Consider the following 26,617-nt stretch of genomic DNA (forward strand, 5'->3'; position numbering starts at 1 on the left):
CACCCACGAGGCCGGCTCAGAGCTTCGCTGCTGCCAGCGCTGGGACCGAAGCGCTGTGGGTTACCGTTGCAGCATCTGTTGCACACGACCGAAGGCGATGCTCCCCTGCCTTCGCCTTGCTCTGTGAGAGATTCGGGATTGGTTTGGCTGGCTCAGGACGCGTGTGCATCACGTTGCTTGGGCTCTCAGACTGAGCATTTGTTAGGGAAGTGTGGCAGGGTGTGGGTTTACATGCAGGTGCTGCCTTCTCCATGGTATGGTCAGTCCCAGGCAGGGGCTAAAGCTTTTCTCTTTGTCTGCCCCTCTCGAGCAGGCTCGCCCACTCGGCAGCTCACCCCTGCCATCCTGCCTCCTGTCGTTTTCAGCAGCGTGACTCCCTTTCTCACCTCGGGGCTGTGCAGGATCCCAGGGGACACCAGTGACCCAAGGGGATGCACGCTGGGTGTCTCCCGAGCAGACACCACTTCTCCCACTGCCCAGCACTTCTGGGGGGAACCCTTCAAGTGGGTTTGGCCACCATCTTCTCCACAGTGTCTAAATTCTACTTTAATGCAAGAGGAAACATTAATAAGATTTAGCAACCAGCCTTTCCAGCCCCTGCTGTCACCACTCAGAGCATGGCCGATCTCACGTGGGGTGATGAGACAGGAGTACAACACAACGTGCCTTTGCTTTCCAGATTGCCTGGTGACACAAACCGTGTGCCATAGGTGGACAGAAGCCCAAACAGCCCCAGCAGCACCCGGCTACCTCTGCCACCTTCTCTGCACGGGTACTGCTCTGGAGGGCTGAGGTGGTGCTGGAGGAATGCTCGGAGTGGGAGAGCAAGGCGGAAGATTAAATTAGAGGCTGCCAAATCAGCTTTGGGTGATTCCCCATTGTCTGATAATTTCACATCCCGAAATTCGGCCACGGGCTGTGATCCCATCCTTAGGTAGAGACCCTGACCTAGGGGCATTTCCCACTCAGGTGGCGGGGACCCCAGTGGGGTGGTGGGAGCTGGAGGGTGGGTGGCCCTGCCCTGGTGGGCACTGCTGGCCCCCACGGCATGGGGGGAGCAGCCGCATTCCTCCTCTGCCCCCGAGACTTTTGTTTTGCTCGCCAGCCCCACGCAGATGCAGATGCCGTGGCTGTTTTGGTCCCGTCCTGGGCTGGGGAGCCGGGGGCGACGCACAGATAAAGCTGGGCCCCCCCCCACCCACCCAATGGCACCTTGCCGTGGGAGGCGGCCGCTGGGTGCAAAACCTCCCGTGTGCTTTGCTCATCCCCAGCGCGTTTCGCTTTGGCTTTGATGGCTCTGGGTCTCTGCACCCTGCGCTGGGCAGAGCTGCACCCCGGGACGTGCGGGGTGCTCCTGCCTTCTTCCGTGGTGACTCACGCTTGTTTGGCAGGGCCGGGGCTGCAGCGTGCCCTGTGCCAAGCTCTATTTTTAGGAAGCCGGGAGAGGTAGGTGCAGCCGTCACAGCAAGAAGTTTCTAGTGCCATTTGTGGTTTCACGGCCGCAGGAAGGCTCTGCATCAGCAGTTTGGAGATGCGCACCCTCAGTGGCTCAGCGCGGCAGGGCTGGCGTCGCTGCCCAGATGTGGCATGTGCTGCCCAGAGGTGACGAGAGCCACGTGCCCCTCGGTGCTCTCCGTCCTCCAACGGGGCCGGTTCCTCTGCCTTTCCTGGCCCTTCACCCCCCCCGATCCCCTTGGGAAAGACCAGCTTGGAGTGCATCCAAGGGGCTGGGGGAGAGGACAGACAGTGGGAAGGGCAAAGGAGACGACAGCCCTCGGAGCAGGGCAGCTCAGAGGGACAGCAGCACCTGGTGCTGTCCCCTGCAGCCTTTCCCCATTGCTCTTTGCTGCTCTGCAAGGTGGCAGAGAAGGGGCAGATGTCCCCTCACCTGCCTGGGCATTGGCCCCTGGCTCCTCAGCCCGGGCACTCCCCAGCAGCCAGGCTGTGCCACAGCCCAGGACGGCTCGTGTTCACGCCTGCTGGAGCCTGGGAAGGTTGCTGACCTCCACATGGGACTCCATGGGTGAAGGACACCACGAACGACCAGGCTGCAGCCTGCCATTATCGCAGTAGTATTATTATAGTAGTATTATCTACAGCCAACATCTGCTGTTTTCTTCCACAGGGAGACGTGACCATCGCAAGTATTGACCTCTCCTCCTGTCCTTGAGCCTGCTTCTTGCTGCTCTTGACTCTGGAGCGTTCTCTAATTCATACGAAGTTAAAGAAATGAACGGAAACTGCAATGTAACCTTTCTTTCTCCGGATGCTGGTGATGTTTTCTGTGACGTTCTGGCTCTGTCTGTCCCGTCTCTCTGGTGACAGGCGTAATCCTGAGGACTTGGGAGATACAGCAAAAGGAAAATCTAAAGAAATGACAAAACAAATTATGGACAAGCTCAAATTTCCCTTGTAACCATAGCCCTGCGCTGAAGGGACAAATTCAGGTTTCTCTTACAGGTTCCCTTTTGCATCCCTCCCACGGCATTGCAAGCAAACTCCTTTTGTGACTCAGAATAAAATCCTCTTTCTGAATGTATTGTTCTTAGTACTTCACAGCACCTGGCTTTTGTTAATTGTAAAGAGTATGTGAGGTGAGCAGCACGATTTATAGAGCTAGTTATACGAAACCGCAGCGGGCACCCAAAAAATCACTCTCTTTTCGTTAGCTTTCACCTTACTGCATTCAGAACCGCTCCCAGCCTTTGACAGATCACCGTGGCAGGCAACCGGATATTTTCTCGGTAAACAAAGCCCCGAGTGCCGAGTGCAGCGGAGACAATTTGCTGATCAGCGGAAATACCGCAACTAGGTCAATAGGAATGCAAGCGATGGATCACATTTTCCCATCGTCTCACCCAGGCGTTATCTGGCCGGAGGAACCGTGCCCGTTTGGGTGCGCAAGCGGATGGTTATGGTTGTGTTCAGAGAGTTTGGGGTGAAAGAAAGCCCTTTTGGTTGCTCAGCGACGGGCTTGTCACCAGGTGCAGGTGAACTTCACCTTCCCCGGGGAAATCCCATGTAGACAGGCTCTTCCCTCGGGCACTGGGTCCTCCTCTGTTGCCTATCAGCCCTCCGGACCATGACCCTCTTTCACCTCTCTGCAACACTCCCCCAAGCTCCTACAGCAGCCAAGCGGCCAAGGATGTGCAGCCATGACACAACCTGACCCTGGCAAGAGATGACATGAGCTTTGAGGAGTCAGAGCCTCTTGCCCCATCCCTACCACCTGTGTGAAACAGTGACAGAGCACCCACCAGCCTGCCTGGCGCTGCCCAGCAGAGGTGAGGGCATGGCCCGACGGGGCTCTGCCTTGCCCAGAGCTCAGCCAACACCTCCTCATAGGTTTGGGCTCCTGCCCCCCAGCAGGAGCCACCACAGGACCTGGTGACGGGGGCTGGAGGAGACGGCCAGGGCTGGGTTGCCAACACAAAGCAATGTTTTCCTGAAGAGGAGCAGCCAGCCTGCCCTCCCAGCGAGGCGTGCTGACGAATCTTTGCCAGGATCCCCCCCCCCCCGTCATAATTTCCACCCCGTCTTTTTTGTCAGGGCGCTGGTAACTACTGAGTACGGGTTTCCTGGTTTTCAGAGCAGGCTGGCCAGCCCTCTGCCGATGTTTCGTGTTGGGGATGCTGAAGGGGAGCCATTCCTCATCCTCGCCGAACTCCTGCCTCCCCAGCCAGGTGTGTGCAACGCGGCCAGAGCTGTGCCGGGTTTTTCCGTCATTACCTGCAGCTTCTTCTCATTTCAGTGAAACGGTGATGGGTGACTATCCAGAAACGTCTTTGAAAAAGTTTCGTCTGATGGGGACGGCCAGGGCTCAGGAATAGCTGTGCAAAACCTCACTTGCTCTCTGCATCACTCACTGCTGTGGTTTCACACGTTATCGACTGCCTCTGAGTCCTGACACTCAGGATTCGGGGAAAGTATTAAGTAATGACTTCTCATGTCGTTTTGTTTCTCATATGAAGACTTCCTCCAAACATAACTCTTCAGTTCAGAGGAAACTCTGAAGAGCCTTGGAAAATGTCGGTGACTGCCATCTGGTCAATGCATGGGACAAGGACTTTGGAGAATGGGCGCTGGTGCTCGCCATGGCCCCAAGCCCCGTACAGCAGCACAGCTGTGGCCCTCAGTGCCATGGGGTGTCCTTGGAGATGTCCACCGTGAAACAGCTTCTTGCTGGTGAAGGTGGAAACTCTCCATGGCAGACAGTGCCTGGGGGCTTGGCGACAGCTCAGACCCCTGCCAGGGGGCCAGGGCTGGCATTTCTAAAGGTAACACCAATTTTAAGATAGAAAGGAAGGAAAGCACTGGTTGGCAGAGCCCTCAGGCTCTGTGTGTGTGGGGGGTGTGCTACAGACCCATCCCAAAGCTCCCCTTGGTACAGGGAGGTGGCAGCCCTAGCAAGGGAACGCATGGCCCCAGAGCACCATCAGGGCATCAGCCCCGGCTGGACTCTGCCTGGTCACTGAATTGCTGCCAACAAAGACCCTGGCGCTGTCACACGTTTGTGATTTGGGTGCTATATTTAGGCACACGGTAACCTGCCAAGGTCAAAAGCTGACTGAGTTGCAGAGATGTTTGTGCTTTGTTACCAGAGCTTGCATTTGCAGCTAAGAGCACCCTAACCACACAGGACAGGATGCGAGAGATTGGGTAGATAGAAAAAGCGAATGCTGGACCCCATCCTGCCGCGCTGAGCAACCCCACGGTGCTGAGTGCCATCCTCTGCTGTGGCTGCCAGGCAAGCAGCACCCTGCTCAGTGCCCCTCTGCTGCTGGCAGGATCCGGCCCTTTATTTGCTGCATGCACATCTGATAAGACCGTTGCCTTCAGGCTGTTACTTTCAAAACAACTTTGCATGATAGTTTGAGCGCTGCCTTTAAACCAGCGCCCCAGCCCCCGTGCAGGCAGCCTGGCAGCCCAGCTTCATCCTCTTTGCTCTAGCATGGAGCAAAGGAGACCTGTCCCTTCTCGAAAGCAAGGCCCCTCTGCATTTACCATGAATTTTTGTATGGGTTCTCCATGGCTGTGTAGTGTCAGATGCCTGAAGAGCTGGAAACATGGGCAGGGGATGCTCAGGGGCAGGACCACACCTCTGCTGCTGGGCCAAGGGACATGGGGAGGACATGGGTCGCCTGAAGTTGCATGGAGGTTGTGCTGGGACGTCAGTGGCTGTCAGGAGTGGCAATGTCCCCTGTAGCCATTTTTACGCCCAGATAATAAATATCATATGTGTAAATGGGAGTACGATCTGAGGATCCTTGTGCCCATGGATGCAGGGTAAGAACCTCACTGTGGTATTGGGAAAGCGGCTCAAAACTTGTCTCTCCAAACTGGTGGCCAAGCGCTGAGACCCAAAGTCCTGCTGGCTGTCCATCAAGGAGCACGACACCCACATTGGGGTCCCCGTGCCCAAAGAGACGTCCCTTTCCCCAGGAGCATCCATCTTACTTGGGCAGGCTTCACCTACGGGGAGCACGAGGGAAGGCCAGGAGCCAGCACAACCCACCTGCCTCAGCCAAGCATCCTCACTGCACAATTGTCCTTCTCATGAAGAAAACAGAGAGCAGAAAGCCCTTCTTCTCCTTCTGAAAAACAGCTGACTTCCCAAGTGCTTCCTAACCCCTGGCAGCCCGCACCACCACTCAGCAGTGCTGCCCGTGGAGTCACAGTCTTCGTTGCTCTGAGGATGACTAGTCGTGAGGTTTTCATCCACAACAGGAAAAAAACACCGGGGCAGAGTCAGGAGCGTTTCGAAGGCAAATATGAATATACGGAATAAGAATCGATATCTGCTTCTGGTAGGATGGTAGGAAAAAGCATGGAAGTGAACCAGAGAAGAAAGTCTAAGTAACCTTTTTTTTTTTTTGTTGTGGGAGATGGTAGTGAACAAACGTACCCACTACGAAGGTTTTTTTCCAGGAAGTGTAGGTTGCTGCAACCTGTATCCCTTGAGCAGCGGGTGCTCACACAACAGTTCTCATGCTACTTGCAAGCAGATCATTTGAAGGCGCCCCAGCAACGTGCCCGGAGGATGAATGAAGCCTACAGCTCTGCTGCACCCCGATCCATGAGCAGCACCTCTCCCAGCACCATGAAAATGTTCATGTGCTTCCTCGCTGTATTTATGGTAGTACAGACGATCGGGACTGTACTCTTCTGTTTGTATCTTCACATGAAGATGGATAAGGTAAGTGTAGAGATAAGGGTGTCTCTGCTGGATTGCTAACACAATTTGCCTTCGGTGTGGAGAGCCCTGGTCACCCTCAGGGTGAATATGGTGCAAGATGATGATGGCCACTGGACTGATGCAGGAGTGGTGTTTATACACCCATGTTCTTATTTCTGCTTTAATTTGCCACTAAGTGAAGATGTACGCAGAGGAAGAGACCCGTTCCCTTCATTAACAAAGAGAGAATGGGTCAATTAAGAGGAGCTGCTAAGAGCAAACCTGGCAGACAGTGGCCAGTCTGGGAGAGGAGAGGGGGCTTAAACACGAAGGATTGTTTCAGGTTTTTCGGGTTACCTGGTGGTCGTTCTGGTGCCATGGCACCTGGCAGCACCGGGACGCTCATCAGGAGGAGGAGGGAGTCCAGAAATGATTTTTTTCTGTGTTTGCATGTATTAATTTTACCAACGTCTCACTTCAGATACTGTCTTTCTGCTTTGGGAAGGAAACAGTGGATCTTAATACTTTGTCTTTATTTTTATGAAAGGGACACAATATCCATAATCCTGTCCCACACGTGGGACAATACATACCGAAAATTTAAAAAACTGAAAAACTGTTTTTGAGGTTGCTGTGACTGCAGCTGCACTGCATGATGCTTAAAGTCACCGATCTAAAACATTTCTTTCCCAAAGCAGAAAACACAGAGACTACCAGTTACAGAAAACCCATCTCCTCAGCAGATGCAAAGATAAGATTTATATAAGTGGGTTTTAAATGTGTTTTCTTGATCCGAATTGAGATACGAGTGGGTGACTGCCGATCTTCACGGGCAGGCAGCAAATCTGAGCTGGGTGGCTTGGAGCAGAGGGTGGGAGGGGGACTTTGCTGCATCGAGGGCTGCGGCCTGGGGGCTGGGGGTCCCTGCTGGAGCCAAGTGTGGCAGCTCCGGGCCGTGGCATCTGCCCCACTGGAGCGGAGCAGATGAGGCGCAGCCGTAAGGGGCAGGAGGATTGCAGCTCTCTGCAGCGCTCGTGGCAGGTTTTAAACCTGACCCAGCATTGCCAGAAGTCAGCCTGGACTTCTCTTTGTTGCCTAGCCAAATATTAGATTTTTCTGAAAACAGGTGTCATTTCAAAAATCAATATTTTTATGTATGTATATATATAATTATATAAATATGATTACTTTATATTATATCATATTATATAAAATAATTATATTTATATTATAATTGTATATATAATATCTAATCATATTATATATAATTATATATATTAATATATTTATATTTATATAATTATATATATCATTCTTTTTCAGCTTTCTGATTTTTTTAATCTTTTTTTTTTTTTTTTTAATCTGAAACTCCTGGCAGAATTCAGCCCCACTTCACAAGCTGTGCTGGCCTTTTGGCAGCTCGTTTAGCCAATAAGCTACCCAAAACCAAGGAGCTGCCCCCGGTGGGCTAGGCAGGCTTCCCAGCAGCCTGCCCAAACTACTCGCTGGCGTTTCTGTGCCACTATCATAGATGCAGTCAGACGCACATTTGCCGGCCACCTTTTGTAAAAAGCAGAGCGGAAAATATAAATCAGTTACTGATGCAGGTCCAGGAGGGTGGGAGCAGCTCTCCTCTCACCCAGTGCTGCACGCCAGCGGGTCGGTGCAGCTCCTGGTGGATGTGTGCGCGCAGGCCGTGCCGGCAGCTTGTGGGAGTCTGCCCCTCTCCTCCCAAAGCTGAGCAACTGCCACCGAGCTTCCAAGCCGCGGTTTCTCGTGGGAAGGGGTAGATATCGCCTGGCTGCGCTCCTGCTTTTCCCAGTAACAGCCCATTGACCCTCTCTTCTTTCCCCCGCCGGCAGATGGAAGAGGCGTTGAGCTTAAATGAAGACTACATCTTCCTGAGGAAAGTACAGAAATGTCAAACAGCAGAAGGTCAGAAGTCGACGTTATTGGACTGTGAAAAAATTTTAAAAGGCTTCAAGGACCTCCAGTGCAAGGTAGATTGCTGTTGAGTGGATACAGACCCTGCTGAAGGTGCAGGGAGGATCCCAGGCGCACACACATCACCCAAAGCTTTTTTGAAAGCCAGGGGTGTCCTTAACATTGGGGCTGCAGAGCACGTGACCTTTATTATACTTTTCTTTTTAACACTATATTTTTACACTGTATTGACATCGCTCTCATCCATTTTTGCTCAAAGCGGGCTTGAGCCAACTGTGGCATGCCCAAGGTGGGGCGGGATGGAGCTGCCACCCCTGTGCTCCATCGTGGCCTGAAAAATATTGATTTTCTGCTGCCTGGCACCTTGTTGCATCCTGCACCTGGTGGGCATGAGGATGCTCGTGGCCACTTGATGGTGGGAGCACCTTTATGCTCTCTTTGCCTAGACACTGATAACGGTGCAGGGCTTGGGCCAGGCGGCACAGCTCCTGTGAGGAGGAGGAGGAGGAGGAAGGTGTTATGCAAATGCCTCCCCATGGCTCAGGGACATCTCCCCATGGCTCAGGGACATCACCTCCCGCCAGGCCAGAGACTTCTCTCACTTGGGTGCAGAAGAGCCACCTTGCACAACATTTTAATTGCACAACATTTTTTACATTAATTGCACAGCATTTTAAATTTAAGAACAAAAGCCTTGCAACCCCGCCTTCTGCAAAAATCAGGGCAGGCCATGGCCACACACAATCCTGGGGGGCTTGGTAGGCTTTTCCAATGTTTGATTTGTACATCTTAAAATATTATATTTTAGAAACGTAAGAATATATGTTTTGAATGTATATTTTTGCTGTTGTTTCAGGATGGGGCAGCCAACAAGGAGGGGCCAAAGTTTGAAATGCAAAGAGGTGAGTGTCCTGGTGCTGCTGGAGGGCGGGGAGACGAGCGGCTGCAGGGGACAGGGTCGGGTCCTTTGGTGCCCATGGTGGGGTCAGTCGGGTGTAGAAGGGCGTCCCCATGGGGGTAGGACAGTGCACGACACAGAGCTGGCAGAGACCGGGCGCCAGGCACGGCTATCTCTCCAGTCAGCTGCACTGCACAAAGTCAACGAAAATGAACCCAAAATTAAAACCGCGGCCTTTTCTCCTTGCAGGCCATGAGCACCCCCACTCGAAGAGCAGGAATGAGACATCTGTGGCAGGTAAGGAGCGGACACGTCCAGGTCCTGTCATTGCTAAGCAGAGGCCAGACCTTGCCTCACTCGGGGGCTGTTTTGGAGACTGTGTCTCTGAGCTGGATTTGACCCCTGGGGAAACCCCAAGGCTGGGAGGCGCTGCGGTCCTGGTGGAGAGCCATGCTGCAGGGGGGAGAGAGGGTGCTCGGCCTTCAGTAACACCGGCCTTTCCCAATTTCAGCCGAGAAGAGGCAGCCGATTGCAGCCCACCTGGCAGGGCAGAGGAGCAGCAAGGCGGTGCCAGGTAAGGCAGAGCCCTCGGTGCCACCCAGCAGGGCTGGGCATGGTGGTGGGTATCCAACAGGGACGGGGACGCTGCACCTCCAGCACAGGAGCGTGTCCCATGGCACAAGCAAGCCTCCCACCTGCAAGAGCAAGGCCAACCGAGGTGAATAAGAGTTTGCAAGGTCAGCCTCTCAACCTGGCAAGGATTTCTCAATCTGAGCATGTTTGATTTAATTCTGGAGTAACTGCCAGTAATCAGCAACTGCTCTTTCCATCTCTGACGCAGCAATTCACCCAGAGCTCAGTCTACCTGTGGAAAGCTCTGTGTTAGATAAGATCAAAGAAGCGAGATGCTTGCTGCCTTTTAAAACTCCCCGCTCGAGCGCTTGTTGCGATCACAAAGCAGGCTGACGCTGCCCCGCGCTCAGCAGGCTGCCTGGAGCTGGCTCCGCAGCTCGGAGGTGGGGAGCAGGGGTGTCCCCGTGGGATGCACGGGCACAGACCACAGGCTGCGTGTGGTTCCCCCTGGAGCAGGGTTTGGAGCTGGTTTGCTCACCCTCGCTGCTCGCATGATTGTCTCTGTAGGAAGGAGGTGCAGAACCCTTCCCAGAGCCATAGCCCGGCTCAACAGCCATGGCCGTGGCACCACTAGTGCCCCAAAAGCTACGGCAGCAGCAGGTCTGTGAGGTGGGCAGAGCTCTGGGAGGTGGGAGCAGCACGTACCATGCAGACCCTTGGAGCTCTGCACCCTGCCAGGGACCCAGTGCACCAAACCTGAGGGACGGTCATTTTTGTACTTCCCTGGAGAAGTCTTACCTTCTCCAGGAACTGGCGGAGGCTAAGTGGAGAAAGGACTTTGGAAGAAATGCAGTTTTTCCGGCTTGGAAAAACTCTATGGCTTGGGATGGGTGCCTCTGAATACAGGAACTGAAGGGTGTTCTGGAAGTGCTCGCAGGGCTTGGAGGCTGGGCCACCAAAAGCCACGGAGATACCAGGGAACTTGGCCTGTAGTGGCAACTGTTTGCAGTCCTCCATCCCAAGTATTTCCACTTGGCTAGACAAAGGAAGCAAAGTGCTCCTCCACTCACATCATCAGCACAAGGGCTTGTGGCAGGGCAGGCCAGCAACCAGAAACAGGGGTTAAGCATGCCCCGGCCTTGGAGACAGGAGCCCTGTCCCATGGGCTGCAGAAGGTGTCCTGAGATGGACAGCACCACCCTGCCTGCCCCATAGGGGATGGAGGCTGTGATGTCCAATATCCATGGGGCTATCCCCCAAAAATCAGCCTCCCAAGCTGGATCTGTCCCAGCTCAACAGCCGTGCTTTCTCCTCACAGTGCTAGAGTGGAAGACGACGAACTACGCCCCGATGAACAGCTTGATATCCTACCACGAGGGGAAGCTGAAGGTGGAGAAGGCAGGGCTCTACTACATCTACGCACAAGTCAGCTTCTGCACCAAGGCAGCGGCTTCGGCACCGTTTACCCTCTATATTTATTTGTACCTCCCCATGGAAGAGGACCGGCTCTTGCTGAAGGGACTCAACACGCACAGCACCTCCACGGCTGTTTGTGACCTCCAGTCCATCCGGGAGGGAGGTGTCTTTGAGCTCCGGGAGGGCGACATGATCTTTGTCAACGTGACAGACTCAATGATAGTGAACTACAGCCATGGCAGCACCTACTTTGGCATCTTCAAGCTGTAGGAGGGGGCCACTCCAAGCCGCACCCCCCCCAGGAGGCCCAGCCCGACTTTGTTGAGCCAAGTGGCTCTCCTTGTTTCCCGTATTTATGTTCCTCTGCCTCCTTATTGTCCTTGTTTGTTAATTTGTATATTTTGTTATTTATTAATGAGGGCCAAGGGGCCCTAAGAACAGAAATGGAACAAAGTTTGAAGCTGTCGTTGTCTGCACTTTGCTGTTTTCTTTCATTGCTGACCATTTGGGAGGTGCTGGGGCCGTGTGCCACCGTGCCCCGCTCGCCTGGCTGGGAGGATGGCTCCGTTGTACCACGTAAGCTTTATTTAGCAGGCTCTACCAGCAGCCTTTCTTTCCTAACACCATAGGATGGCTCAGGGTACTCCACTCCACGCTAGGTTCATGCTTATCTCCTGTACCAATCTGCTTACAAAACATCAGCGGAAAAAACATTAAAAGGCTTAGGAACGTCTCCTCTAAGGGAATCAATCAGCCATGCACTGTCCTTACGTGGTGGCTGCTGGTGATGCATCGTTGCCACCCTAACTGCCTGTGTTATCTTGAGAACTCCCTTTTTTCCACCCATAGCTATCTACAGAGCTCAACAAGCCTTCTTGCTCAGAGTGGCATTGCCTTGGCCGGGTTTGCGCTGGGCGAAATTCGCCCCACACCAGAGGGGCTATTGGTGGCCAAGGGGTGGCTGCTGATTTCAGCCCAGAGCTCTGGTAAGGCTCTGGTGGTGCTCTGCTCTTGGTGAGCTGAATGTGCTCATGAGGCTGTCCTCCTCCCAGGTTGAGGGTCCTCTGCCTGTGGATTATTTCAGACCCTGTGGAAGGGGCATTGGCCACCATGGTCAGATTTGGACCAGCTTCCTCCCCCGAGACCTGTCTTCCCCTGGGAGGAGGACCAGGGAAGCACAGGGGTGGCAGGAACAGCTTCCTCCCAAGTCCTCCAAGAAGCACGTGTAGAGCATCTCCTGGCTGTCCTCATGAGGACGGATGTGTCCACAGTGGCACATTTTCTGGTGCTGCAGGAGAGCAGGACAATGCAGACGGGCAGGACACGCTCTCAGGCAGGGGCACCCAGGTGACACAGCTCACCAGGGCATCCCCTGACCCTCTTCTCCAGCTTGGCACACAGGGAGGGTGAGCTGAGCCATAGCAGGACACGAGGCTGCTGGTACAGTGATTTTAAATATCCAGGTGATACTCACCTGAGCACAAAGATTGGCAATACTCTTACAAGTCAGCAGGTCTGCAAGTGGAAGAGATTTCAGATTTGAGCACTCGTTAGGGTTTGCTTGGCTTGAGGCTGCGGACCTGCTCCTACTGTAGTGCTCAACTGCAGGCAGCACCAGGACGGACGGGGCAGTCGTTGCACGGGGCATTGCCAGTGGTGGGTGCCTGCCGCTGTTCCCTCCCAGATTCAGTAGAGGATTGCTCGGAGGCTGCCAGCCTGGTATCGCTGTAATTTAATTTGCAGTTTGGTGGCTGTTCTCCAAAGCCGCATAACTTTGCCAGAGAATGGACTGTTCTTGTCCAGTGCTATGTATAAAACTGTTTATTTAACTAGAGCTAAAACTGCCTCGTGTTTGTGGACAGAAAAGAGAGACTAACCCAAAGTGCATGGGAAACTGCCTAGCGTGATGAGGTGAGCGTGGCCATGGTTGTTTTGCAGTTTATTTCGACATTTAGGGTCCCCCTTTCTGAGCACATCCAAAGCACCGTGCGGGCCGCATAGCTGTGTGCCCCACAACATGTGCTAGTGCAGGGCTTTGCACACCATCGTGCTACAACTAACGCAAGCGATGAATTAGGACGTCTGTGGCTGGGCACTTTGCTTCGGATGCCACCGCCCCTTCTCACCCGGGGCTGAGGCTTCCTGGGGCCCTGCTCGGGGTCTGGGGACCAAGAGGGCATCAGGGCAGTGCAGGGGCACGGTGGGGACGGCCAGTCCCAAACGCTTCCTGGGGCAGCCTCTGCACCCTTCCTGGGGCACAGTGGGGATTTGGGGCTGGGCAGCGCTGGATGCATTTTGGCCAGGCTGGGCACATTTTGGCCAGGCTGGGCTGGAGCAGGGGGCAGGAGGGCAACGATGAGGAATGAGGTACAGCTGTAGGGGCTCGTTTAGGGGGATTTACAGCACCTGGCTAGAAGGGAAGATTCCTGCACCTACCTGGACCCTGCAGGGCTGTCTGCTTTGGATGCTGCATCAGGTCAGATACTGCAGCTGCCGTACACGGGGTGGCAGGGACTGGTCAGCACCTTCACTGGCACAGGTTTGGCTGCGTCCCTGCTGCTGCCAAAACCCAGGCAGCCCCTGCGGGACGGGCTGGCGGGGGCAGTGAGGGGCGGCAGGGACAGCGTGGGGTTGGGGATGTGCATGGCTGCTGTGGGGATAGGGTCTTGAATACTTCAGGAGGGAACAAAAAACCGATCAAAGTGGTGCAGTCTGAGAAAGGAGAAAAAGCAGGATGGGTGCGAGTGGGTGGGGAGGGAAGTGCTTGCCCTCAGGCGCAGGAAACCTTCAGGAGCAGAAATGCTGTTGGGCTGAAAAAACACTAAATGAAACTGTGCAACAACAGCTGCTGCCTCCCCCTGCAAGTGGGGCTCCTTGCCTTGTGCCACTGTCTTTCCTGGGGCTTTTGTTTCTTGCCTCCGTTTCTTCGCTTGCCAAAAATAGCCTGTGGGATGCAGATGAGAGGTAATGCGTGGGAGGGGAGGAGATGCGTGTGCTGCCATCCAGCTGTGAATTTGAGACCGTGGCCTTCTCCTGAGCGGCTTTGTTCTCCTCCCCTCCTCGGTGCCGTGGCGGACAGTTTTCCTCTCCCCATGGAAAGTTTGAAGGTCGTCAATACATTGATTTTTCCCTCACTGTGGGGCCTCTCTGTCACTTCTCTGGGTGTGGAATTTATAGTTTGTGAGCTGATTTTTCTTTGTTCTGGGTAAAGTGAAAAGGGGCTGAGGGGGAGGTGAATACATTGGGCACGTTGGCAGGACTGGCACAGAGGGACATCGATGAGCCGTGGCAGGACAACAGCGTGGTCATCTGCTGGGGATGGTGCTCATGTGGCTTTGCAAGTGTTGATCCCACTGGGAAATGTATTGGGTTTTAGGTTTGTATAAGAAATGAGGCTTTTGGTTTTGTTTGTTTTCCCCAAACAAAGGTCGCGATACCAGTTTCCAAGTGGGGTCCCCCCCCTGCTTGTGCCACCAAGCCCAGGGCCGCGTGGCTGTGATGTGGCTGCTGATACGACAAGCCTGCCCTGGCATCCCTTCCCGAATCATTCGGGCTGGAAAAGACCTCTAAGATCATCAAGTCCGACCATAAACCTAGCAAATGATCTTTTTCCTGTCCCTAGACAGACCAGCCCTGCTCGCCTGCTTCCCATTGCATTGCAGTCGCTGACCCCACGCTGGGTGGCGAGACGCAGCGGGACGCGGCAGGCGGTGCTCTGAGCGCCACGCAGCCCCGGGGGCAGTGGGAGCCTTCACTTCCCTCATCCTCTCGGCTCAGGCTCGGGGGGGTTTTGTGGCAGTGCCGCATGTGCCAGGGAGGCTACTGCGAACTGGCACCTCCGGGGCTTCCCCAGGCACGCCGGCGGTTTGGGCTGCACAGATGAAGCTGGTTTTTGGTGTTTTCTTTCCTGGTCTGATTTCACACTGACGGTTGTTTGGTGCCAAACCCTACCGCTCGGAGGATGCTGGTGCTGCCTCCGTTATATTGCTTGTGCAAAGGGGACATTTGGGACCTGGCATAACAGAAGGGGACAAATGGGCCCCATATTCAGTGGGAGGGTAGGATGGAGGTTTTCTGGCTAAGGCTGGGATTTGGCTTCATGGTGGCACAAGAGGGGAGATGTTCCCTCCAAAATGAGCCTGTGGGATGCCTTGTCCTTGCTCTTCTGACCAGTTCAGGTTCGGGGGCACCTGGGTCTGAATGTGGTCCTGTTCTGGCTCCGCAGTAATTCCCTGAAGCACCACTTGGGCTCAGACATGCTCCCTTGCAGACCTCAGTGTTTTCCACCCATGGTCAGTGTGTCTTGCTTGTTTTTCCTCTCTCCTGCTCTGACTGATGTGCTTGGAGAGGAAGAGCAGGGCTGGACCCTCCTGCATGCTGAGAACAGCCATCCTCAGCCATTCTCCTGTGCCGCTGCTCTGCCGGCTCTGAGCATCAGCCACAGCCGAGCCCCAGACCCACTTCAGGCACAGGTAGAGAATGTGGCATCCTCACCAAAGAGTTAAAAATACCAGCATGCAGGAGGTCTTGTCCAAGTGGTAGACCAAAGGAAATCCTGTCACCACACCTAATCCCCAGAAAAAATAAAAATAAAAAAAAAATCTCGGGCAGGAAATGACTTATCTACAGCAACCCACTGGTGCAACGAAGAGCAATTTCTCCATAAAGCATCCCTGTCAGCAATGTGCATTTGGGACTTGAGGGAGGGAAATGCATCACCCTGCCCCAGGACCAACTCCCTCCCTGCTGTGGGGCCATGCAATGGTGGGAGTGACAGTCCAAAGGCCAGCATGACCATTCACACAAGCACCTCCCCGCTGCCCAATGGACCAGAGGGGGCATGATGAAGCTGTGGGTGTTCTGATATCTTTTCTTAAATCAGGAATGCCCAGAGCAAGTGTTGGCTTTGCTTTCATTCTAATGTTTGCTGAGCGCTCAGCGAGGTTTTCGTACTGCACCCACTTGCTTCCCTGGGTGCAGCCCCAGAGAGAGGTGAGACAGACACAAAGGAAGCAGCACTGAGGGCTAAGAAGCGATTTTTATCCTTCTTTATTTGTTGAAAATGTCAATTAAAAAACTGTTCAAAATAAAAACATGTTAGAAAAGTTGAACTTGCATAAGTAGTTACAGTAAATAAACCTACATGACAAAGATAAACTGGAAGGCAGCTGACACAACATCCATCTATAGACGGACTCACTGGAACCTATTTACAAAGCACTGTAAACAAAGTAAATATGGAAACATTGCTGTCCATCTGGCATGGCTTCTTTTCCTTTTTATTTTCTTTTCTTTTTTTTGGCTTCTAGCTCTTGACAAACGCCTGATCCAAAAAATGTCCCAGTGTGCCCTCCATCACATTACATCTTAGAAACATGCATATGTACACAGCATGGGTTTTAACTGAACTGTGGGCAGCAGGGAAACATTTCTACCTTCCCGTGGGAGTACAAATGGCCCTTGGTTGACTTCCTTGCACTGACTGCACATTGCTAGCCTTGTTTCCAGCCCACCCTCGAGCAGGCAACCGGACTGGATGATGCTGGGGCATCTGGGCATGGCATCCCAGAACAGCGGTTCAGCCGTGCTAACTCGTGCAGCAAAGGTCGTTATCCTAGAAAATGATTATCCAGCACAGCAGAACTCAATTGTTGACCCAATCTTTCAACTGAGTACCCAGGCAAGGAGGCAGAGAGCTGCTGTCTAACCAGGATGCCCTGTAGATAGCAAATGTAGCCAGAGGAAAAAAAAAAAAAAAAAGGCCCCTGTTTTGTCCTAGAAACAGCTTAAAGAGGGCTTCTTTTTACATTCCTTGTGATGATTCAGAGTGTTGCTCTCCCCAAACACCATTTGCTATGTTCTGGCTGAATTTTAATTGCAATGAGGGAGTTATTATTATTGCCTCTATTACATCCTTCATGAACAATGTAACGGTATGACTAAGGAGCTGCAGTGTATCTGCACACCCTGGGACCATGCTGCCCTGTGATATACATAAGACTTATTATTAACTTTAACAGAAGGTTACTTGTATAATGCTGCTAAGGAAGGAAGGAAAACATCAGTTATAAACTAGGATGTAACACCAAATAAGATGAAGATAGCCGATACATATGCATGTTGTCCGTGTGCTGTGTTCGAGGAGCTGTGCATGGATCGGGAAGGTACTGCACGTCCTTGCCCCAGGAGCGTTACAGCTCTTGTCAAAGCCTGAATATAAATACCTTTCCTATCCCAAAAGTTCCTTTTTCCTAGAGCAAAGCCCCTTTGGGGCAATGGGGGAGAAGTGACCGTTGGCTGCACGTTCCTAGCCTTTGGGAAGGAGAGCCTAACGTGGGCAGAAGGGAGCGGGGGACAAGCATATTCGGGTGTTGTTTTTGCTGTCAAGCAGTGTTTGCATTTCATACAGAGAAAAGCATGTCCTGCAAGGGGAAGCACAGCAAAACTATAAACTCATACAATACCTGGACACTCAAAGTGAAAAGAAAGCAGGGTGTAGGAGTTTCAGGTCATGCTTAACGAAAGGGGTTGGGGACAGAACAGCAGTTACCTGTTGTGCTAATCACGAGCTGTTAGGAGGCAGTACTGTGCAACATACCTTCCCGTGCGCTCTGACAGGTGCTCCACATCTGACTTCCCCAAGGAGTTAAAATGTCTTCATGTTAATTGCACATTTTAATCAGTATCAAGGCCACACGGGAACCACAGTATTGCTGGGCTCTAGTTCGCTACAGTCAACTAATGGGGAAAAAAGAAGGTGGATGGGAAAAGCTTCCCCAGCTGTGATTATCTGAAAAAAAGGAGCAAGGTGCTTTTTGGTTTCTGCTCAATGCCAACTCAGTAATGTTTTCATTCAATAAATAGGTACCGGTGCTTTTGAAAAGAATGAAAGCATTAAAAAGTGCTTAAGCTTCCTCTAGGAAACTGCTGCCATACCCTTTGTGAGCGGCAATCACTAGCAGAGATTGTGTTTGCTCCCAGTAGTAGGTACGATGAGGTATTAGTTGCTGCAGATGAATTGTGAATCATGGACCACTTGCTTACTGTTTTAGTTGTGATCGATTGTTTCTGTTTGCTTTATTTCCTTATTGGATGGAAGAAAAACTATTTTTTTTTCTCTCTTGACATTTTTTTGGTAACAAAATCCCCCAAACCAACAAAATAAGGAGCAAGAAGAGGCAAAGGATCCAGTTCTGCTTCCCAAAAAACACCTGAGGTCACACACCACTGCCAGCAGCTTCTCCCCAAATTCAGGCAATCAGAGACGACTTGCGCCCCGTGTCCTCCCTGGCACACTCATCTGTCTGCTTCAGCAGCCTTCTGACCAGCTTCTCCAAGTCCTTCCTGGATTTGAGCTCTTCCTCCAAACACTGTTTCATCCTTTTGTTCTCCTACAAGGTGAAAAATAAAAGAACAAAGATGCAGTTAATGCCCATGCACTTGATGCAGTGAGGTAGTTCTGTTATCCTGGTTGCCTGTGGCTCAGGGGCAGTAAGATACCGGGGACGTTTGGCAGGTCAATGCTTGCCTGAGAGGATGAACACGCATTACATGTGCTCTGAGCTGTTCAAGCAGACCCTCACCACCTTACGGACGTGCAAAGAAGTTCCAGGACTAAGCAGGCAGAAGCATCCTCCTGGAAACCTAGTTCCAAGCCTGGATGGAGGATCCTGTCATGGCACCATCCAGCTGCACGCACGGAGCAGCTTCAGGATGGGACCAGCAATCGGTGAGACTTTTCCTGGGCATGCACCAGTCGACTCACAGCACGAACAAAACCACTCAAATTACCTGCTTCAGTTCCTTGACTTCATCTTTCAGTGCATAAACTGTGTCAACAAGGCTCCTGCAAAAAAAAAAAAAAGGCAAAACATCAAAAACCAAACTAAAACAGAACGAGCTGAAGTGCAGCAAAACAGCAACAGCCTGGGAGCTTTTGTGACCGAAGCGCTCATGGGGAAGGTGCTTCCAGCTCCCTTTTCACCACTGTCCATTGCAGGCATGGGGCTGCCACTGGCACTGTTACCTATGAAGTCACTCTGGAAACAGAGCCCAGGAGCATTTATGGACCACCAGCCAAAAATTCAGGGCTCTTTTCTCAACACTGAAAAAAAAAAAAAGCAAACCAAGCAACCTTGTTCTGCTATCTTTAAGTTAACAACAAAGGTCTGTGGCTTTGGCTTCCTTGTTTATGCTACTGCAAAAAAAAAAAAAAAAAAGGTTTTAAAATTCAAGTGCCTGAGCATCTTTTGTTAAATGGCCCTGATTCCTTGAGGTTGTGCTGATAAAAAACAAACAAAAAAGGAATGTACTGCCTGGGTTAGAAAAGGAGGGGACCAACATCATAACCCAGATGCTGAAGCGCTATGGAGCAGACTGGGAGCACTCACAGGCAGCATCACACAGCCTCATGAGGGGTGGCAGCAGCCTGCTATGTCTATAGCTTAAAAAAACCCAAACAAACAAAAAAAAAAAAAAACCACTTGTTTGGTTCTGTCCTCCCTGACCCAGTTCAGTACATCCGGAGAAGCTCTGGGACTCAATAAACTGGCTCTCAAGACCCAGGCACAGGCTCCCAGGAGGCTGCAGCCATGTCAGAGCAGCTGGGAACGTGGCTCTGGTCTTAAAAAAGGGACAAAATAGCAACTGGAATAGCCCGGCATTTCTGGCACAGCCAGGACAAGGCTCCTGACCAGCTCCACTTCTGTGGGCGGAGGACAGAGAGGACACTGGTTTTTAACCATCCTTCCAAAAAGTGACAGGGGAATCTGCAGCCTTGCTTACTTTTCCTCCGTGACAGTCTGGCCATTGCTTCTTGTCTCCTCGATGATGATTTTCTCTTCCTCAGGAAGAAGGACTTGGGGGATGGATTCTTTACGGGAGCCTGTGTGCAAGAATTACTCATCATGAAGAAAAAGGGAGACTTTCCCTGGCGCCCACGCCGTGCCGGAGGCAGCACAGCAAACGCAGCCTTCGCTCGCCCTGGGAGCGGGAGGCTCGGCAGGGTTAAACGCGGGCTGGTGCGTGCGGCTGAGCCAGAGCCAGGCCACGAAGGGAAAGTTTCCAGGAGTGCTCAGGGCACCTAAAGCTACATCATTATTTATAAATTAAATCACTCAGTTCGGGTCAAGAGCTCTCAGAAGAAATACGGTCTCCCTTTTGTAAATGTGCCATTATTTGATAGTTCAGTGATTTAATTTGACATCTTACCAGCAATGATAAATAGTTATATTTCCAGAGTTTAAGATGTTAGATAGGTTCTTATGAAGTAGCTTGTTCTTAAATACGCAGCTGATTGAGAGATAATATTCATGCTTCCTTTCTAAAGCTATATGCAACCTGAGATTACTATCAGATTTTCAGTGCTGACAGCCACAGGCACTGACTAGGTTCATTTAATTCCTAACAAGTGCTGCAAGTGCTGGTGAAGTAGCTGTGTCTCATCTACCCTCCTACCTGCTCATTCTGTGTTTAGAAGAAAAACAATGGCAACTAAACCACTAGGTAGATGAAGCTCCCTTATCTTGAAGATTGAACACCACACAGTTTCCTAGCATGAGTCTCATTGCTGTCTGATGCAACCATCTGTTTTTTCCCAGACAGGTTATCAGTGTTACAGGCAGAATGAACACTAAATAATCTGTTTGTGCCCACCTGAACTGAGAGCTTGCTGGAAGCCTGCCCCGGTACAGTACGCCTCGATCACCTTCAAGATCTGAGCATCTTCTTCCAATGCAGCAGTACCTGTAAAACATTGCAGACAACAGCTGCCCCAAAAAGCCAAGTGCTCTGGATTCTTCTCTCCCAGCCTTCCTGTTAAGGGACTTCAGAGCAAGAGAGCATTGTTTCCTTGACTGACAGTCTTGGGGACTTTCCCTAATCCCTTTTTGAGTTCCCTTACATTTTCTGGCCTTTGCAACATCCTGTGACATCAAGCACCATGACTAAATGGTAGGAAAAAGCACTTCTAGGGCTCACCTTAGCAAAATTCGGGGGATGATGCCTGACTTTGGGTGCCAGCAGCACAGGGAGATGGGCAGGCAGAACAGCCGTCCTGGGAGGGCTTCCCAGAGGAGAGCAGTGCCCTGGGAGATGTCTGGTACAGCCACAACACAACAGGACTCTGAAAGGTGAAGTCTTCATTCCTAACCCTAGCTCAGTGCTGTCTTCAAGTGACCTCAGGTTCATACTGCAGCAGCGCACCACTGGCCTTTCACCCTTCCCTCCCCTGAGGAATATCCCAGACTGGCCTCAGGTAGCAGTCAGGACATCTTTCTTTGCAGGTGAACACCTCTCCAAGAACAGGGCCTTATTTTTATTCTGTTGTCCCCTGTGGAAACAGCTCCAGGACCTGACGGCATGGACAGGTAAGAGTTTGTCCCAGCTCAGACACATCTGGATGACCATGGGTGTGCACTTTTAGTGCAGCTTTTAACTGCTTCGGCGTAATTTCTTGGCTTCATAGCCACAACAAGACCACCCAGAGCCACGTGATCTCACGGTAGGAATCACAGTGAGGACAATCGTGCTGCCTGACAGTCACAGCTCGGAGGGGATCTGTGTGTGCCTGGGAAAGGCTGCACCTGCAGGAGCCTCCCGTGCTCAGCAGCACGTAGGCTTGCTCGCGTGCCGCATTCAGCGCCATAAGAAAGGTTGTTCTCAAAGCCCTGTGGGGATTACTGAGCACAAAGAAACCACAGAAAAGAAGAGAAAAATTCAACACTTACTTTTCCTAATAACAAACTCTTCATCTGATGCTTTTCTCTCAGTTTTCCTTTTTGGAAGAAACTTCTTCATGGTTTTTGGACTTTTGCTGGAGTCCTACAGAGAAACAGACTCTTGTACTTGACCAGAACCAAAGGCAGCTCAAACAATGGAGCAGCTCAGGCTGAATGTGGCTATCTGTGCTATGCGCAACACATTAGAGAACTACAAAGCAGATGACAACAAAGTTGGAGGACATTATGCTTTTTGCCTTTCCTATGCACTAGTCCTGTAGCCACTGCTCCCTCTAACAGCGGTGGGAATTGCACCTGCAGGTCCAGGTCCGGACACACTCCTTTAGCTAATATCCTTTGGCCAAAGAATTCCAATATATTCACAGCACTTTGGGTCTGTTTATCAACTCCACGGTCTTTGTTAAAAAACCTTAAATACTGTTTATTTCCTTGACTCAATTTGATTTCTAATTAAAAGGAAGTGGGCAAATGACATCGTTTCTCAATGTACACAATTTGTTTGAGAGTATACCCCCCAACATACACGGAAAACAAACAAATACACACAAAGTTAGTGCTTGCTTTGACTCCACAAGTAAGAAACACAAGCTTTTAGCTTTTATCTCCTTCACTGAGTTACAAGTCATGCTGATTTGGAGAGAATTAGTATATTAATGGGTTACATGCAGTACAAACTTTAAGGAATGACAAGCAGCAGGAGAGGCATGCCAGGAAGTTTAGTACCACAGTCCTAAATCCTTCTTGAAAGATCTCTCAAAATACATTTAGCAGTCACCACTGACTCTCATGTTAACTTACTGATACAGCCAGGCAAAATTAGGGTCATGCAAGCACAAGAAGCATGAACAGCAACAAGCAGTCTTTGCCACAATAAGCCAAAGAGATGTATCTACCCTTACCTTTAAGATATAAGACATCCTCTACAATGAATATGCAAAGAAAGAGAAGATGAGTGTGAGAGACTGATGATTTTACTGACCAAGTCCATTAAATCAACATTTCTAAACCACATTTAAATGTTAGTGTTGTGATTAATTTGGCACACCCTCTGTACTGGTTTTGCTATCAACATGCAAAGAACGGTGTTATGCAAAACTGAAAAAGTTACATGTGAAACGCATGGTAAGTGGGCATTAATGCACTCTGAACACATCAAAATAGAGAACATGCCTCCTGTGTTAGTAGTAGATTTCTGTAGATATTGGTTGCTTAAGAGGAAAGTGCTTAAAATAGGCTAGCACCTACACAGCTGGTGCCAGTGCCGCAGCCACCCAGCACGCCAGGCTCCGTCGAGCCCTGGGGAGGAAGGGATGTGCTGCTCTGCCCAACCTGGTGACAATCCTCCAGGACTTTGTCTTCTCAGAGGGACCCTCCTGGAGGGCACCTGCCGTGCTCACTGGAAACCTGACAGTATCAGGCGTTCGTGCAGTAGGATTTCCCTCCACACCCTGCAGAGGGTCCCGTCCATGGGATGCCCGGCACAGGGAGCCTCACCGCTCTCCTGCCAGTCTGGCCAACAAAAGCTAGAAATCCCGGTGTTAAAAACCCCTTCACCTAATGCAAAGCAGGCCGCTTAAAAATAGAAAAGGAAAAAAAAAAAAAGTGGAAATCATCTGTAAATCTTTTTCGCTTTGCTAACCTGAATCCGGACACACTGCTTTACCCACAGCACCTGCTCTGTCATTTCAAATGATTACTGGAAACAGAACAGGAAAAATGACCCAATTTCAATGGAAATAACAACAGTGCTGTGCGGTATGCAAGCAGGTTCTGGGGTTTCCTGAACACAACTAGGTATGAGGAAATGCACAAGACTATGCCATCCCATCCTACGTTACTAGAAGCCAATTAAAGTAACACTGGATGTCTGAAAATCTCTAATCTTTTAGCCAAACTCCCCTACTCCCTTCCCTGCAAATAACATTTGATATTTGAATTCATTCATTATCTCTTTGTTATAGAAAGGTGACTTGTGCTGAGCTGTTAGCATATTTCATTTTGTGCCCTACTTTAATTTTGGGCCAACAAGTGAACTTATTTCATGTTTGTCATCACAAGCTTGTGTCCACAGGCTGCATGTCCACACCCAACGCAAGGACGTGACATGCTTTTCTCTATCTGGGGACTTAGTAGCCTCTGCAGAGCCTTTAACTGAAGGCTTATTAGAGTGGGGGGGGAATGCCTGTGACCACATTTTTTGGTCCTTCCACGCCCTGCATGCTGCCATCCAGCCTGCAGCCCCATCCTGCCCCTGGAGCTCCCTGCCAGCACAGCCTCTCTTGAAAAACCTCTCGGCTCCTTTCTATGCAGCTGGTTTAACTCCTGCTGTGCGCAGCTGAGAATAACTGAGAAATTGCAGAGAGCTGTGGTATTAATGATATCACTCAATTTGTGGTTTTGCCCTACATCATAAATAAATACCATCCTTGCACTTTCATACAGAAAAATTTCTCCTCTAATTAAAGCCTTTCCTTATATTTTAATGCACCATGCAAGCGCAAGACTGTTTAGTCTACATCAGGGATTTGGAACATGCAAAGATTAAGGGTGGTTTCCAGCCTGCTTGTTTGGTTTTGGAACAATTTAATTCCCAAAGTGAAACGCACTGTTTAATGAATTTTAAGAAGTAAACCTAACAAACGCCATGAAGCTACCTAGAATCTGCCTGGAGCAGAGGAGCCACAGCCCCGCCGGCTGCTGGGCACTCCATTCCTTGGATGCTGGGGCGCTGAGCCTGACACGAGCCCCATCCCTGTCCCTGTCCCTGCTGGGAGCCTGGGCAGTGAAGCTCCCAGGCTGCTGTACCAAGAAAGGCTGGTGACTCAGAACCGGAGTGCTCATTCAGTAAAAGGAACGTTACAGAGGTACTGGTGAGTAATCCCAAAAGTTTACCGCAAGGTAGGGAAGGACAGCACTGCAGTTGCAACAGGGGGTGAGAATGGGAGCTGGGTTTTATTTTGGGTTTCCCCACACCACCTCCTGCCTCCTGGGCTGGGGGTTGCTGCGGGGGAAGCGACACCCCAGCTGCTGCATCCCAGCAAGTTACGGGTGTGCAAAGCACTGGGGTTGAGCACCCCACAAAAACACAGGTGGGAATCGTACAGAATACCAACAGGCCTTTTCCTCCTCCTCTCGGTGCAGCACGGCTGGGGGCCTGATCCTGAGCGCTGCTCTGACACAGCTCTGGCCAAACCCAGAGGAGGAGACCAGTGACATCCGGCAGGCGAGGTAGGGACGCTGCAAGCTACAGCAACAAAATCCCCTGCACCTGTTCCAAGAGCGCTGGCTACAGCAAACACCAGGGACAGGGCTGACTCTGCAAACACACGTGCTCATGCTTTGCTTGCAGCTCAAAGCCAGCTGCAGCGACAAGCATCCATCACCGGTTTGCACGACTGGGCATAGCTTTACACAGTATTTTTTCTCAGCATCCCTATTAACTAAAGGAGCAGCAAACCTGTGCCTTCGCGATGGGTAAGAAACCTGGGCACAAGCGCTAGGGATTGCCATGAAATCAGGGTCCTCTGCACGCACGCAGGATTACCTCCTTGTAACTCAGTGCCGCTGATGGTCTGAGTGGAGGAGCAGGACGGAGGCAGCTCAAGCTCCAAGGCTTGAGGATTTTGGGGGGTTCCAGAGGGCCACGGATCTGTCCGGTTGAGCTAAATGTCTGAGAAAATAGATGAGAAGCAGTGAAGATTGTTAGCCACCAAACAAAGTAGTCAAGCAGAGGGGATGGAAAAAGGTTCACCATGAATGCCTTTTAGACACCTAAGTTGCAACAAAATTAGGGCAGGATATATGAAAAATGGTACAAGCACCGCATGGTTATAAACAAAACTGCAGGATGTGAAAAGTTTTATAGCTGTACTACCTCAATATCACAGCACGCTGCTGAAAAAGAGAGATCAGCCCGGGCTGAGAAACAACAGGCAGCAAACAGGCTGGGAGGCAGCACACTTACCGAATGAGCGCTCCAGGACTGCGTTTTGGATACGGTGTTGCACGTCCCTTTGGTCAGCCTTTGCAAGTGGTCAAGCCATTCGTGCAAGTCCTGGCTGCTGCTGCAGGACACGGTGATCCGCTCTGTCATGTTCCCTGCAGCAGAGGGTCAAACCATCATCTTTAGCGAGTGGTAGAGATGCAGGAAGAAACACAGGAGGAGCTCAGCTCAGCAGGGCAGCAAGCGGCTCTTCTGTTTGCAAAGTTCAGTGGCCAGAGACCACAAAGATGCGGCTGCCTGTCCTGCTCTGGGCTGCCAGTGCCCGGCAGCCTTGGAGCAGCACAGAGAAGCCAAGGGAACCGGCCCTGGGAGGAGGTAGCCTCAACCAGGAGGGACATGCCCAGAACTCAGACAACGCACAGGAAAAGAGCAAAAAGCACAGCGTGGTAGTTGTGAGGAGGACTGGCATCACTGGTGGCAGCTGCTGTTCGGACTGGTAGGGACGGCCCCAGGCAGGGGCCACACTCACCTGCAATTTCAAACACGTGCTCGTTCCCTTCGGCGTCTTCCAGCTTTGTCAGCGTCATTCCTGTTAAAGGCAGCTTTCCCTAGGAGAATTGAGGAGGAGTGAATGTCTGCATCTACTTCCAATGTTATTCTGCTCCTTTCTGCTGACTTTTTGGGAACTGCCATTAAAAACTGATTTGCGAAGGCCTCAGACTGCAGGAAGAGTATCCTTTAATGCACGGATCTAGATTTCCCTGCACAATTAGGTCAAACCCCTGAGAAGAGGCTCCCATGACAACTGAGTCATCCCCAGCTCATCTGCCGCCCTTTCTATTCATGAGGTGCAAACCCTTTTTACAAAGAAGTCAGGACTATCAACTTCCCCTCTTTTTTCTGAAAGCCTTCCCTGTCCCTCTGTTTTG

At 51.3% G+C, this 26,617-nt stretch overlaps 2 protein-coding genes across 12 annotated transcripts in view; one reads left to right on the plus strand and one right to left on the minus strand.

Moving 5' to 3' along the window:
- The first annotated feature begins 5,934 nt into the window (after positions 1-5,934).
- On the plus strand, positions 5,935-11,482 carry CD40LG (CD40 ligand). Its single transcript, XM_013183415.3, has 6 exons — positions 5,935-6,196; positions 8,038-8,175; positions 8,976-9,021; positions 9,267-9,314; positions 9,529-9,591; positions 10,909-11,482. Exons 1-6 carry the CDS (start codon positions 6,041-6,043, stop codon positions 11,274-11,276), a joined length of 819 nt encoding a protein of 272 aa, XP_013038869.2. The 5' UTR covers positions 5,935-6,040; the 3' UTR covers positions 11,277-11,482.
- A 4,543-nt stretch (positions 11,483-16,025) lies between these two features.
- ARHGEF6 (Rac/Cdc42 guanine nucleotide exchange factor 6) overlaps positions 16,026-26,617 on the minus strand; it is a 40,954-nt gene continuing 30,362 nt past the window's right edge. For 8 of the 11 annotated variants that reach the window (XM_013183275.3, XM_048078240.2, XM_067005223.1 and 5 more), the window contains 9 exons: positions 26,218-26,296; positions 25,710-25,843; positions 25,290-25,415; positions 22,645-22,665; positions 21,734-21,827; positions 20,661-20,750; positions 19,791-19,890; positions 18,798-18,852; positions 16,026-18,397 (listed from right to left, as the gene is read on the minus strand). In XM_013183275.3, the coding sequence (XP_013038729.1) occupies positions 18,257-18,397; positions 18,798-18,852; positions 19,791-19,890; positions 20,661-20,750; positions 21,734-21,827; positions 22,645-22,665; positions 25,290-25,415; positions 25,710-25,843; positions 26,218-26,296 (840 nt within the window). In that variant the 3' untranslated portion in view covers positions 16,026-18,256. The remainder of the gene's footprint in view (positions 18,398-18,797; positions 18,853-19,790; positions 19,891-20,660; positions 20,751-21,733; positions 21,828-22,644; positions 22,666-25,289; positions 25,416-25,709; positions 25,844-26,217; positions 26,297-26,617) is intronic. The other 3 variants (XM_067005218.1, XM_048078266.2, XM_067005219.1) reach the window with 3 other exon arrangements.

Source organism: Anser cygnoides, chromosome 13 (assembly GCF_040182565.1).
Source record: "Anser cygnoides isolate HZ-2024a breed goose chromosome 13, Taihu_goose_T2T_genome, whole genome shotgun sequence".
NCBI classification, from domain to species: domain Eukaryota; kingdom Metazoa; phylum Chordata; class Aves; order Anseriformes; family Anatidae; genus Anser; species Anser cygnoides.